The sequence below is a fragment of the Vitis riparia genome, chromosome 17 (genome assembly GCF_004353265.1).
Source record: "Vitis riparia cultivar Riparia Gloire de Montpellier isolate 1030 chromosome 17, EGFV_Vit.rip_1.0, whole genome shotgun sequence".
Classification (NCBI taxonomy): domain Eukaryota; kingdom Viridiplantae; phylum Streptophyta; class Magnoliopsida; order Vitales; family Vitaceae; genus Vitis; species Vitis riparia.
In genome coordinates this window covers 19,393,684-19,408,842 of record NC_048447.1, presented here as the reverse complement: position 1 = coordinate 19,408,842, position 15,159 = coordinate 19,393,684, and the positions used below count along the sequence as shown (strand labels likewise).

General features: G+C 36.3%; 1 protein-coding gene across 1 annotated transcript; it reads right to left on the bottom strand.

Moving 5' to 3' along the window:
- Nucleotides 1-911: 911 nt before the first annotated feature.
- LOC117905229 (protein PLASTID TRANSCRIPTIONALLY ACTIVE 10) lies at nucleotides 912-13,395 on the bottom strand. Its single transcript, XM_034818179.1, has 12 exons — nucleotides 12,610-13,395; nucleotides 12,078-12,137; nucleotides 11,954-11,983; nucleotides 11,229-11,302; nucleotides 10,129-10,210; nucleotides 6,347-6,420; nucleotides 6,140-6,206; nucleotides 5,412-5,504; nucleotides 4,909-5,085; nucleotides 4,786-4,836; nucleotides 3,968-4,119; nucleotides 912-1,699 (listed from the first exon to the last, which is right to left on the bottom strand). The coding sequence occupies exons 1-12, from the start codon at nucleotides 13,336-13,338 to the stop codon at nucleotides 1,264-1,266; spliced, it is 2,025 nt and encodes a 674-aa protein (XP_034674070.1). The 5' UTR covers nucleotides 13,339-13,395; the 3' UTR covers nucleotides 912-1,263.
- Between the last annotated feature and the right edge of the window lie 1,764 nt (nucleotides 13,396-15,159).

The window sequence follows — 15,159 nt, the reverse complement described above, 5'->3', positions numbered from 1 at the left end:
AGGACTAAAGATCCAGAGGGTGGCTTTGGTGGCCCGATTCTTGGGCCAAGTGACTACAAAAGGGCCAGACCTGAACCTGCAGGGTTGTTAATGGACCACGAATAGCAGCAATTTGGGCCTGTAATTGGGCTGACCCATAGGAGTAAAGAACCAGAGGGTGGCTTCCGTGGGCCAATTCTTAGGCCAAATGACGTCACAAAAGGGCCAGACCCTGAACCTGCAGGGCGGTTAATGGACCACGAATGGCAGTAATTTGGGCCTATAATTGGGCTGAGCCATAGGACTAAAGATCCAGAGGGTGGCTTTGGTGGCCCGATTCTTGGGCCAAGTGACTACAAAAGGGCCAGATCTGAACCTGCAGGGCTGTTAATGGACCACGAATGGCAGCAATTTGGGCCTGTAATTGGGCTGACCCATAGGAGTAAAGAACCAGAGGGTGGCTTCCGTGGGCCAATTCTTGGGCCAAATGACGTCACAAAAGGACCAGACCTGAACCTGCAGGGCGGTTAATGGACCACGAATGGCAGCAATTTGGGCATGTAATTGGGCTGAGCCATAGGAGTCAAGAACCAGAGAGTGGCTTTGGTGGGCGATTCTTGGGCCAAATGACGTCACAAAAGGGCCAGACCTGAACCTGCAGGGCGGTTAATTGACCACGAATGGCAGTAATTTGGGCCTGTAATTGGGCTCAGCCATAGGAGCAAAGAACCGAAGGGTGACTTGGTGGGCCGATTCTTGGGCCAAATGACGTCATAAATAGGGCTAGACCTGGTTGGCACTATTTTTGTCGTTGCTTGGTGCAGATCCATTGGAGGGGGATGTTGGAGAGGGCACCATTTTGGGCTAGAACTTGGGCTGCCTACTGTCCGACCAAGGCCGGACTTGGGCTCATACTGGACCAACAACACAACTTGATGCTCACTACTTGGGCCGAGCTCAGGCCTGAAATTGAAGCATAAGATCTGGGTTACAGCCAAATCCCAGCTTGGGCCAGAGTCTACAGGAAAAAGAAACAACCAAGGTAACTTGATCAGGGATACAAGTCGAGGTGCAAGCTTAGGGATCAGGGATAATGGCCCCATCTTAGGGATCTTCAGGTGTAAATATATATATATTTTCTAAACCAACACCTGAAAAAAGAAATACCAAGCTTTTCAAGAATGGGCCTCACAAAATCCATTTCTCTTCCCTAACTATAATCCATCGCTGTACAAAATAACAGATACTCCTCTACCTCTTCTGTGCAATGTTACCCACGTCACGCTAATTCTCAAACATACCTTCATCGGACATTCTAGAAGATTCAGTTCCGTTCACCAGAGGCTGATTTGAATAATCAACACTTGAGTCACCTAGGATGCTGAAATCAAAGTCGTCATCATCATCATCATCCTCTTCCTCTGTATCGTCATCTTCTTCAGCAGCTTCTTTCCTCATTTCTTTGGCACGGGCTTCTCTCTGCATACGCTGCTTGATGGCATCCTCATAGGACATTTCATACCAAACGGTGCCTTTGCCCACAATAGATTTGTTGTGGGCATCTGTCATTCTCTGCTGCTTACTCTTTTCTGAGTTCTTGGGTTCTCCCCAGTAGTCATATCGATACAATGGGTGTTGAGGATCATATTGGCCCTTCCCAAAGTAACTTGCATCTACCAACTTCCCTGGCTCCTCCAATGGGAGCCCAAGCGCCTGCCGACTGACAAATTATACAAGTCCAGAAATTAGTAAATCACATGATCAATTTCAAATAACAATAATGCGCATACAAGTCCAGAAATTAGTAAATCACATGATCAATTTCAAATTACGAGAATACATGCATTATCTACTATTAGCATGGAAAAATCCAGGGGGGCATTACACAACATGGATTATGTTGACATGACAAAAATTTTAAAAAAAGACATGCACATTGAGGACACAACATTAATGTATATGGTTTTTAAATCTAAAACTATACCAATATGAATACATACAAGTTTGGTTAATTTACCTGAACTCGTATGAAAAGCATAACTTGAAAGAAGCCTGGAATACAGTGTTTGCGTGTGGGTACACCCTATTTCTGCTACTCCCAGCCTTTCTGCTTGGGCCCTAGTAACAATAGCATCCCACACACACCCTACTTCTACTTCTCCCTGTCATTCCTTTCAACACTTGGTAACAATAGCATCATGTGAGCTGGTGGTTGGGGTTGCACCTAGTATCCACAAGGCCTCTTAGGCATGACATTTGGGGATGTGTGTGAGTTCACATCCTATCTTTGTCACCCTACTTCTATTCCCCTCATCCCTAGTGTCTTTTCTGTAAACCCTTGGTAGCAATAGCAACTTGTCAGTGGGGTTGTGTGGTAGCAACTTTTGCATCCACAAGGCCTCAAAGACATGACATCAGGTGGGTGTGGATTTACTCAGGTATCAATGTTTACACAAGTTGACTTGACTAAAGCACTATATGCAAAGAGTAGCACTGGGTCAGGACAATGTCCAGTGACATGCACACAATGGAAACGGCAAATTTTAGGCAATTGATTGTAGACAAGGCATTCCAGACGTGTGGGTGCATAGCCAACATGCAGACAAGGCAGGAGGGAGTGTTGCAAGGTGTAATGCCATGGGTGGTCCTTAAAGAGGAAAGAATGGCCCATAGGTTGGGTGTACACGCAGGTTTAACATGGATCAAGATAAGTCTGGCATCAGCATGCATGGCATTGGCATTGGGCTGAGCAACTGACATGCAAGACCTTTAGCAAGCATGGTTTGGCAAGACCTGCAAGTATTTTAGGAACAGAAGGCAAGGCAAAAACCAAGTCAAGGAAGCAGTGAAGTAGTTAAAATTGTCTGTGGTAATTAGATAGCAACCTCAATTTCCATGCATAAGCATGGTTTGGCAAGACCTGCAAGTATTTTAGGTACAGCACAGCTGAAGGCAAGGAAAAACCAAGTCAAGGAAGGAGTGAAGTAGTCAAATTTGTCTCTGGTAATTAGATAGCAACCTCAATTTCCATGCATGCATGGCAGGCTGATTGTTTCACCTAATCCCAGGCAGTTGGGAAGAATTGCCACTGTGCCTTGGGCATTGCCAATGTTGCATTCAAACAATCTTGTATGGGACTTAGTTTAAGGCAAGGCATGGTTGGTTTCTTGGAAATTTTGTTTGAAGAGTTATAAAGCTTGTATTTTGTCCATACACTGGAGTTCTTCATATGTTCTTTCAGAATCCTAGGATTTGGGTGAATCAAGTAGAAGTACTTAGTCCCCTATTGAATAGAACGATTCTTAAGAGTAAGGATTAGCCCTATGGAAGCTTGTTTGTTGAAGCAATATAGTCATGTTCTGACCTATCTCCTTTGTACTTGACCTATGTAGAATGTGATTGATGTGAAATTTCTATTAAATTTCTGGACACCTCCAGGAAGTCCCAAGACTTGTTTTAAGGGTGTTGGCTTTTGAAACAGCATTCCACTCAGATACAGCTCCTTAACATGTATAATAACTACAACAAAGTGAAGACACCTAGGACAAAGATAATCAAGGCTATTGATAGCGGAAAACACATACTACAAGCCTACATGCACATGTATTCATGTATCTATTTATGTATGAGGGCACAAAGTAAAGATCAACAATTTGAAAACGGGACCTACCTCTGCTTATGATGTCAGAATTGACTTCTTACATGCAATTATCAGACCATTTTGCCCTTGATTTAATATTAATGGAATTCAAAAAAGTGCATTTTTTAAAAGGTGAAACAGTAATCACAAATATATTGAAAGTGCTATATGAAGGTGTGCCAAAGTACATAGATTATATACAAAGGGGTAAAATGGTAATCACATTAATGTCAAGGAAGAAACTTATACAAGTGAGGTCAGTAATATTGTCAGACACCTTAGGAGATGTCTCTAATATGCAAAAAAGAAGTAAATATGAACAAAAGGTATGTAGAGGTTAGGAATTACCAACTGATGTCTCTGATCAGTGCTTCTCTTTCTTCAAAAGATCGGCGCCAATGGATTAGGTCATACTCATCCATTTCAATGTTTCGTCTCAGCTTGTAGATTTTATATTCCTCTCCTCTTTCTTTTGCTTCCTTCCTTAATTTATTATGGTACTGCATTAAAAAATGAGTATTAAGTTGTTTAACAAGAAGATTGCATACCATTATGACTTTTATATTCCTCCCTTACTTCTTTTGCTTCCTTAATTTATTATGGTACTGCATTAAAAAAGAAGTACTAAGTTGTTTAATAAGAGGATTGCATACCATTATGATTTTTATAGAATGACATGAAAATGAAACACTAGGATAAACTTCCTATATGACTTTGAGAATTATCAATGAAACTGTGTGAGAGCACCTATCAAAAAAAATGAAACTGTGTGAGAGCAGTTATGTTCATGGGAAGTAGGGAACATGCATATATAACAAGATATCAACCACGGATTTTATGTGGGATGTTATTAAGATCCATGTAAAGGGTACAGCCTAAGAAATACTCTTGGAGGGGAAAAGTGTTCTATCTGATATAACTATCAGAAATTGCTGGCCTTCTCTGGGGTTTGATCTATCTAGCATCATATGTCTAGGCATACATTTTAACCCAGAAGAACCAAGAAGACCCAGTTGCAAATCAAATGCAAAATAACTAAAAACTGAAGACAGTTCTATCTAAACATTTTACGAATGAAACACCAACTTTTGTGAAGCCATAGAGTGGGCATTCGACTATTATGTATTCAAGAACATTAATTGTATACAGTCAAGGGAGTAACTAACCTCACGCTCAGCAAGAGCAGCTTCCAGATCAAGTTCTCTGACACTTGTTTTCTGTCAAAAATACATGCACCATCATCTAAATGCATTAACATACAGATCAATAAATGTCGGACAAGTGCTCACCAGAATCTTTTTTGGTAACAAAGATTTCTTATAATAAACTTTGGTATATTCAACACTGTTTTCTTCATCGAAATCCTCATCATCAGTTAACTCTGTCAGCTTTTTACCCTCATATTTATGAGGATTAACCTCCATATCATCCAAAATCATTTGCTCAGCAACATGGATCTGCCATAACTGCATAGCATATAAAAATGCAGACAATTAATCAAATGCCGCTTGTATTATTGATTCTATATAGCCCCTGGTGAAAGACTACCATGTAACAATGATATTACAAAATAATAAGGCCATATCAAATGTATGACGTTTAGTACTATATAGTATTTGATTCCACAAGTCCAAGTAACATACTGTGTGCATTGGTGCCTACATACTTGTAGCATTTACACTAAAGGTCAGAGAAGAAAAGAGGCACTAACATGCATACAATATGCATTCTTGCAACAATCATATTTGAAATGCCAACAACTTCAATAAAGAATTCTTCATTATAGAAATACCTTATCAACATAAGGATGATTTGACAACAAAGGTTCCTCTTCCACTTTGATTCCTGGATCTTTTTTAGGAATAGGAGGTCGTCCACAATCACGCTGCAAGTGTAAGCATGCCCCATCAAAAGCTTAAAATTATAGGAAAGTTCAGTTTTAAAACAGCACAGACTTTTCAAAATCTGTAAACAAAATGCACAAAAAGAAACTACATGATTTGGACTCCAATAAAATTCAAAACAATTTTACAATTAACTAAACTATTATTGCAAGCTTTAGGGTGAGCATTCTAAATTCACAAGGTAGGAGCAGAATGTAGGACCTCTACAAGTAACAATGATGTGAAGTATATTAATAGTTTATAAGATCTATTATAATGAAAAGAATTTTATCAGTTTAATGACTTTAACCTATATTGCAGCCTATCAGAATGCTAGATCTTAGCTTCACAAAATTATGTCTGACTGTACCTTTTACTGATGAAATTTACTGGTGGGCGCATATCAATCCCACCACCTCCAACCCTTCTCCCAACAGAAAAATGAAAATTGGGGGAAAAAATTCAGAACAACTCCTTGTAGGATATTTTAGAGTTCTAGTTTACCAAGTAAAATCATTTATGTTAGAGCTATCCAAGCAAGTTATAACACACTCAATTAAGATATGCAAAGCCTCCTACAGGTTAATGAAAGCAGTGAAGGTACAGAATGTGGTTCATTACAAAAGAAAATACACACCCGTAATTCATCTGGATTAGTATCCTCGTCATGATGAAATATTGGTGGAAAATCAAATCTGTTAAAGCTGCAACCATGGAGACAAGTGCATGAAATACCAATAGTTTTAAAATAGCTGATCACAACTCCTATCAGACATCAGCTTCAATATTATACTAAAACCGACACGAAGAATGGAGAACAGTTGTCAAGAATAAATTTGCGTACATCAGGTGATCAATATTAGGATCAACAAAGCGCATTTCAATAGGAAATCGAAAGCGGTAAGGATCTCGCTTTGCCTGCAAAATAGAACAAATAACTCAGGCTTGTTTCCACAATAGATGTAACTCTCCTAATATTTCTTAAATTTGATTTGCATTAGAAAAACAAAAGAATGTTAACATATAAAGTTTGCACAAACTAAGACTAGGTATGGTGTCAAGGTGATTTAGATCCCAGAAATAGTTTCAGAAACTCCTGCTATCATGTTCAAGCTACAATTGCTGCTTAGGTACTGACAATATGTTCCAGAAGTGGCCAACTTCCAAAATTTTCTTTTGCTTTTTCCTTTTTTTGGTAGGAAACCACCTTCCAGAATATACATTAGCCATAAGCACCCGTTTATCATTACTACGCTACCCATTAGTAATATATACATGAGAGCAGGAGATTTGCAGCCATTTACTTGGATCTACTTTTTCCAGCAAAATCCACACAACATAAGGCTCAAACTAAAAATATGGCCTTCAAGAAGTTTAATCAAGTTAGCCAGAACCTTCAACACCACTTTTCTTATCCAGTAGCATCTATACACATTGCAAGAGGAACATCTTACCAAGGAATAGTAGATCAGTTGATTTTTCCATATTACGGAAAAAGGGTAAAATTTCAAGGGTTGGATTTGCATTATAACATACAAAGGAAAAGAGGATCTTCAGAATTGATGAACTGACTCAGAAGAAAAGTTCATAGTACAGCATGCTTGCATGTGCATGTATGTGCACATGCATGCTTCTGGGTTGGGAGAAAATCCTCACAGCCAATCAACTCATGAAGAGAGGTTGGAATATGGTTATGCTTTTGTAACAAGACAATGAATGCAGAGCACATTCTAATTCAATGCAAGTAGGCTTCCAGTTTGTGGCCATGTTCATTTTCCTTATCTGGAGTGTGTTGGGTCTTCCCCTTCAAGAGATGCTGCAGTTGGCACACTTCTGTTGTGGGTGATAACTGGAAAGTGGCTAAGAGATTTGATCACTTTATGCCTTTTCTGGTCTATGTGGAAGAATGTAACTGCAGAATCTTTTTGAAAGCATGGAGTGGTCTATTCTGATTGTAAAAAATGTGCTTCTTAAGGCTTTGTACTTGCAGCTTATTGAGGCATGGGGAAATAGAAAGCTTTCCTTGTTGACTTTGTAGATAGTTTGGGCATTTTTTTTAGTCTGAAAGTGAGTAATTTTATTGAGTGTGTGTTATTTTTTTAAAAAAAATTAATTTTATTCCTCTCCTTTGAGCTACTTTTTAGAGAGAGAGAGAGAGACTGGGCTTTTTCATGGGTTAGGAAGTGTGTCCTTTATTGACCTTTTGGATAGTTTTAGGATGAATTAGTCTAGAAGAGTGTAGTTTTGTTATGCTTTCTATTCTCTCTCCTTTGTGAAAATTTGCATACATGCAACCTGTGCACATTAGTTGCACCCTTTATTTGTTTTTTACTGTATGATTCAGAGAAAGGGAATATAAAATGAATGAACCAAACCACCGAGCAAACATCACAGTTTTGAAGCCTACAATACATAGTTATTTAGAAGGGTTTTAAAGCCAAACGCTTTCAAAACAAAGCAATGAATCCTAAGATTGGCATGCCATTCATTAAATCATGAGGCATATCACTTCCAGAGACTTGAACCATAGGACCAAGATGATCAAAGACAACTTTGAATTTACTTCCTTGGAAATGGCTCCTTTTTTTTTTTCTTTTTTTGATAGATAAAGAAGAATGTATATTAAAAAGAGGCACCAAAAGACCAACCCAAGGTATAAGAATAAATACACCCACCCCCAAACAACTCAAGCAAAAAAGGAAACTACAAATCAAGAGGGACTATGACAACCCCACCCTCAAACCAATCTATGAAACTAACTAGCATCGAAGGACCATCATTTACAAGCATCTTAGTCTGTAACCAAAGAAAACAAATAAAAGAGCCTTTTTTTAGCCTTTGGATAGAAAGCATGTCATCTCCGAAAGCAATTATATTCTTTTACCTTCCAAACCATCCAAAAGATGCATAAGGGGACTGCTCTCCAAACTTTCTTGCACTTTTTGCCCACAAATGAACCATGCTAATCCAACAGTCCCTTTTTTACCAATGAGGGAAGCACTTGAGACACCCTAAAAAGAGGAAAGAGCATCTCCCATAAAACTCTTGCCTTTACATAGTGGAGAAGGATGTGATCTATGGATTCTTCATCCATTTGGAAAAGACAACATCTATTTGCCAAGGATCATCATTTTTTTTTAATTTAGTCCAAGGTTAAAGCTTTTCCCCACGATGTCTCTCAAGCAAAGAAGCTCACTTAGGCTCACACCCAAGAATTCTAAATAATTTTCGATGGAAAAAAAAAAACTTAACTGCCCGGATCCAAGGCATTATAGAGAGACTTAACTGTAAATTTGTCACTCTTTGTCTCTGTCCAAAGCGCCAATATCCTCCTCATCCCTACACACTCTTCTCATGCAAACTCAACAAAAATCTCTCCACGTAATCCACCTCCCAATTGTTGAAATGTCTAGAGAAAGAAAGGCTCCAAACCACTGAGGGATTCCAAACATCCTTCACTCTCACTTCCTTGGAAATGGCTAAAGCAAACAAAAAGGACACACAAAGGTGTGGCCCCGCACCACTTATCCTTCTAAAATTTCACCCTTCACCTGTTACCCACCAAGAAGGAAAGTGTACTTTTTTTGTTTTTGTTTTTTGGATAAAGGTAAATGTATTAGTGAAAATAAGAAGTATATACGATGTATACAAAGCAACCAAAAGACCAAAAAAAGGCTCAAGAACACAAAAACCAAAAATCACACCTTACAAAGAGCCTACCCAATCCACAAATTCTAATAACGACAAAGAGTTGTCCCCAATGTACGATCTTACCCACTCCCAAAAAAAGGGTTTAAGAAAGAATTTTTAAATGCTTAGCCCACACTTTCACAATTTCCAAGGTTCTCTTATTTCTCTTCCTCCATATAGTTCAAAACACGCATAACCGAACAATCTTTCAAACTTTTTTTCTTCTTTTTTTTCCAACAAAAGAATTGTGCTAGCTTAAAAGAACCCTCCCCCCAGTGAAGAGTACATCACCCACTGTACATTGAACATAGCAAAAATCAACTGCCATAAAACGCGTGCTTTCATTCAATGAAGAAGAATATGATCACCCGTTTCTTCTTCTTCTTTGCATATGCATTAGGCATCTTGCAACCCCTCCTTTTGAGTTGATCCAATGTTATGAACTTTCACTAGGATCCAAGAATTCCATACTATGTCATGAGGGAAAGGTTCCACTCCCCCACTAGCCAAGGAGGAGTAAAAGGACTTGACAGAGAATTTATTATTCTTTGACCCCAACCACACCATAGCATCTTCAGGGCCCGAACTAATGGAGTGGTCATATAATCTCTTAAAAATATATCAACCTCCTCTAGCTCCTAAGAAGGAAAGCCTACTACTCACAAGATCTTAATCCTTCCTTGGAAATGACTTTATTATCCTCAACTATATTTTTCCACCTAGATTTTCTTAAGAGTTTTTTTCCTTTATGCCATGCTCTCACTGTGGCAAAACCTAGAATGAGATCAATGGTAAGGACCTTAGATAATTCAAGATTTTAGTCCCATGAATAATTATGATTTCTTATTGCTTCATATATTAAGGAAATAACAATGAATTGACATATAAAAATTGCATGCAGAAAAAGCCATGTCAATATCAAGTGGCATCACTCACCAGGATTTCAACAATGACGTGCATACCAACTTTTATGTGGTGGCGAATCCAATACCAATCATTGCCTTTTATAGGGACCCACCTGAAACAAAACAAGATACATGAATCAAGCATGAAATATTTGAAATATGATTTCTATTAATGTGTTGTTAACTTGATAGATGTTGAATTAGCTGTTGTACAAGTTCAAATCCCAAATGAACAGATACTTGTCAAGCCAAACTGGATCCTAATCCTCTACAAATGAACTTGGTTGAAACAATCATTATGTTACAAGTGCTTGTCCAGGCTACATTACTCTACCATGAGATTAGTGGTTCAGGCTAAAATTTTAAGGGAGTAAAAAGCATTCTAACAGTACACCGTTGCAAATCCATCCCCCACTCTAAAATTCTGATTATATCTCTCAAGCTATTGGGAGTGACGCTCATGGCACTTCTGAATAATTCAGTACTTTCAAAACTAACTACCACATTGTTGTTACCACAGGGAACTTACTGCTGTTAGATGAACAATGGAAACAAACGAACCACTTGCTTTGTCCATTATATTCCATCATTTTTTATCAGAATTATATGCCATCATCATAAGTTTATCATCAATTGTCCCCATAAGTTCCTTTTATGAATCATAATTGGAAAGACCAAGGAAACATCAAGAATTGAAACTCCTTTCTCATGACTTTCAGAGATGTTACCCTGCATCTCTAAAAGTTCCCAGAATGTTTATACAGGCATCTCTACGAGTTTCGCTGTGCTTCTGAGCAGGTCCAGACATTTACAAAGTATCTCTACAGTGTCCAAAAATTTTGTGCCTGTTAAAGAAATTTTTTATTTCCTATCAGAAACCAAGTTTTCTGGTAACAATGGCACAGGAAAAATCTATACAATTCCAACATAGTCAACCTCTCTCTCTGTATATTTTAAGATTTTTCCGTCTAAGGCCCTACTTTTTTTTCCCTTCTATACTAATCCAAAACATCTTTGAGGAAAATGAGATGGAAGTGATTCAAATCCATATTCCAACTGTGCCTCTGGTTTTATCAATTAACTCTTTCAAATAATGGAAGTGTCAAACAAACTGGAATCGGAATGACTTACCCATCATATACACCTCCAATGTCAACAAATGCTCCTTGATAAAGGTGAAGAGTAGTAACTTTACCTGCACAAATCTGCATAGACATTTGGCATAACATTACATTTCATATCATCTAATTGCAGATCACCTCAAGCTAACATATATTCAGAGAAATTTAGGGACAAATATCTTCACCCTGTATTTGTTTTATTTCCACAGAACATCTTCAGCATATATGAACGAGAGATAAATTTTTCAGACAAAATTACAACTAGTCTAGCCTCATGCATAAGATACACTCCCAAACTAGTGCTGCAACTTTGAAAAGTAGAGGATACTCTATGCTTAAGCATTAGTTATGTTACCCAAAAAGATTTGCAGGAGATGAACTGATAAAACTCATTATTGGACAGTACTAACACAGGTTGCTGGAATACTAGATCAGATAGTTCATCAAATTCAGAAGCTCAGAAAACTTGTTTAAATTTTTAGCCAGACATCCAGCACATCGGGCATTGATAACTGTGCAGCAAGATTTGTTGCTAAGAGCCATGGCACAGCTCAGATTAAGCCTGCCAACTGAAATCGCTTCATGTGTATGATGTAGTATGTTTGGTTCTTTAAGCAAATTTTTCCATCCTTAACAATGTTGGGACAGAACTTGGTTGAAATTACAAATTTACAAATTTTTGAAGCAAACTTAAACAAGTATGAGATCACCATGAGGAAAAGAATGAGCTCTTACTTGTCCAGGATAATAAAATGGAAGCTCATACTGCAAGAAACAATAAAGATCAGTAAGGGAAAGGTCCATAATTTCTATTAACTTTACTTAAACTCAAAGCAATGAAAAACCAAATCCATCCTACCATGCCTTCTTCATAGTCTTTGCCTCTTTTCCTCCTACCTGGATGGTAATCTTGATCGTCCTGAGACAACGTAAAAGCATTTCCACATTACTGACCTCAATGTAACAATCAAACATTTATAACTAACAAAAGCAACCTTCTCTAAGTAGCACTTGATGTTTTGATTCCCGAGTTAAATTATAAATTTCGTTTTAGCTTGAATCCAACTTTATTAAAAGTGCCAAATCTACAACTGACTTCAGACAGCACAAATCAAACTTCAATCATTCAACCAAAATGAACAACTTTCCACTTTATCAATCAAAATGTTGGCCAAACCAATAATACATATCAAAATAACCCCTTATCAAATCTCTTTCAAATTTCCACCAAAAACTTGCTAACCTACATCCAAATTTTCTCAGTCCTCAATTTTCTTCCATTCTACTCGAGAATATGTTCTGCATTTTCTAATTATACTATCCCGTTAGCGTTTTGTAGGTGTGTGATATAGAGATGCATGTAGACATATAGACAGAGAGGGATTTTCAACCTGAAATGACTCCTCTTCCAATCTATCTTTGTTGTGTTCAACCCACTCATTGTACTGCTTCAAGAACATCTTATACCTCTCCAAATTCAAATCATCCGTGTTCGTCCTAGCTGATTCCAATCCTTTCGGATCAACTCTCACCGCCTGTAACTTGTGCGCCTCGCGTATAAAAGCCAACTCTTTCCGATTAACCTCCCACCCTCTCGGTGGCCAATCTCTCGGAGGCACATGTCGCACAACCAATGGACCGTCCCAAAACGTCCTCACCGGCTCCGGAATCTCGCCTTTGATCTCAAATTGCTTCGCGTACCACTCGTCCTCGGTCAGTCCACTCTCCTCCATCTTCTTCTTCCGGTACTTAGGGTTCAGCATCTTAAACGCCTCTATCGCCTCCGGAGTCTTCAGCGGAACCTCCTCGCCTTCGTTGAGGCTTTTGCGGGCGAAATCGGCTTCAGGAGTGAGAATCTCTTCCCACGGAGCCCAGCCACGCTCGATCCAGTTCTTGCGGCGAGCTTCGTCTTCCGTTTCTTTGTCTTTGGGGCCGAATTTCTCCAGGAAGGTCTCGTCGACGGGGAACTCATCGGAGCTAACAGACTTGACAACGAATTTTCCGGAAACCGATAAGTTTCCTGCACGAAAAGGAACGGGAAGGCGATAGGATTTTGGTAGGGTTCTGGAAGGTCTGTGTGAAGGAAATGTAAACAAATGAGGGCTTTGGAGGATTTGCATGTTTTCTTCTGTAGCAGTGAGTGCGAAGTGGAGAGGAAATGAGATAGAGTGAGTTTGATTTGTTATTGCGTGTTATGCAGGTGTATCACTTCCCATGCTTCTCATCTTCTGGGCTCTCTGATGTGATCTCCACCGTCCATTATGAATCATTTTTTTCAACAGCAGAACAGAATATTTATAACTAATATTTATACAAGGATGGTTGGAAGCGTGTAAGTGATGCAAAAGTTGGGAATTTTTAAAAATTAAAAAAATTAAAAAAAAAAAACTATTTTTAAAAACTCATAATTTGGTTGTTTTTCTCTATTTACGGTTTTTTTAAAATAAAATAGATAATGATTTTAAAATAATAAATAAAAGTTATTTTCATCTATTTTAAAAAATAAAAGAAAAACAAAGAGAAATTTAAAAATAAAAAATAAAAAAAAAACAACTAATATCTATTACAAAAATCTTCAAATATGATATTTCTTTAAATTATACATGTTTTTTTTATGAATTTTTTAAAATTTTAAAAAAAATTTCATTAAACAAATAATTTCAAATCAACCTACACATGTATAAATTTGTTAATTTTTTTGAATAATTTCAAAATTTTAAACCAATTTAATTATTATTAAAAAGTTAAAGAACTGAATAACATTAAAAAGTCATAAAACCTAATAATATTATAAAGTCATATATCAAAATAAATTTTAAATGACTTTATTAGTTTTTTTTCGTATATTATATTTTTACAATTTTTTTCAATAAGCAAATAAATTTCAAATTAAGTAAGACTTAATGCCTTATATTATTAATAAGTCTAATCATTTTTAAAAATAATTTAAAATTTAATTAATATCATAAATTTATGGACAAAAATTGATTTATAACAACTTTATCATTTCTCTATACATAGGATTATTCTTTTTCGATTTTTTTCACTAAGCGAATAAACTCAAAATTAAATAATATTTAATGCGCTAGATTTGAATATAGTAATTTTTTAAAATAAATTAAAATTCAAACAATAAACTCATTAATATTATAAATTTATGTACACAAATTGGTTTGTAATGACTATTATCTCTCGTGTTTATAATAAATATTATTTTTTGTACAAATAATTATATTTTTATGCAAATAATTATATTTTTATGAATTTTCATACTGAATTTAAAATCAACCACACTTTGTATTAGATTTAAAAATAATTCAAAATTAAAAAATAAATCTAATCCCTAAAAATGGTAATAGATCAAAATTTGATAATGTGCATGTAATAAAAATTTTGATTTATTTACATATTAAAAAATCAAACTTTATTTGTTAGTCATTTTAAATAAAAATATTATTAATTATTATTATTCATTTTTAACACAGAATACGAAAATTGTAATATCCATATGTTTATAACATGTACTAAAATAGTTTTTTTATAAAAAGAATATGTAATTTATGATTTTATTATAATATTACTATTCATGTTTTAATAACAACTATTGATTTTTTTCATTTATTTATAATTACGGTGTTTATTAATTTAATTAATATTATATAAATTAAATTTACAATCTTTTTACAAAATTAAAATTAAAATTTATTTTTAAAAAAATTATTCAAAACAATTTTTTGTTTTAAAAAACTATTTTGAATGAACGAGCATTAAAAAAACACATACACAATTTGTCATAGAGTTTTTACCTTTCATAAATGAATTAACATCAAATTTAATTATAGTAACGGAGAGCACGATTTTTAAATGATAGTATCTAGGATCATTATATCCACGATTGATTGAAAAAGTTACAACTGTTAATCACTACTTACAACAACTTA

Coding starts and splice junctions, on each gene's coding strand:
- LOC117905229 (XM_034818179.1), bottom strand. CDS start 13,338: ATGCAAATCCTCCAAAGCCCTCATTTGTTTACATTTCCTTCACACAGA. Junction 6,207..6,346: donor CCTAATATTGATCACCTGAT/GTACGCAAATTT, acceptor CCATGGTTGCAG/CTTTAACAGATTTGATTTTC. Junction 4,120..4,785: donor CTGCTCTTGCTGAGCGTGAG/GTTAGTTACTCC, acceptor TTTTTAATGCAG/TACCATAATAAATTAAGGAA.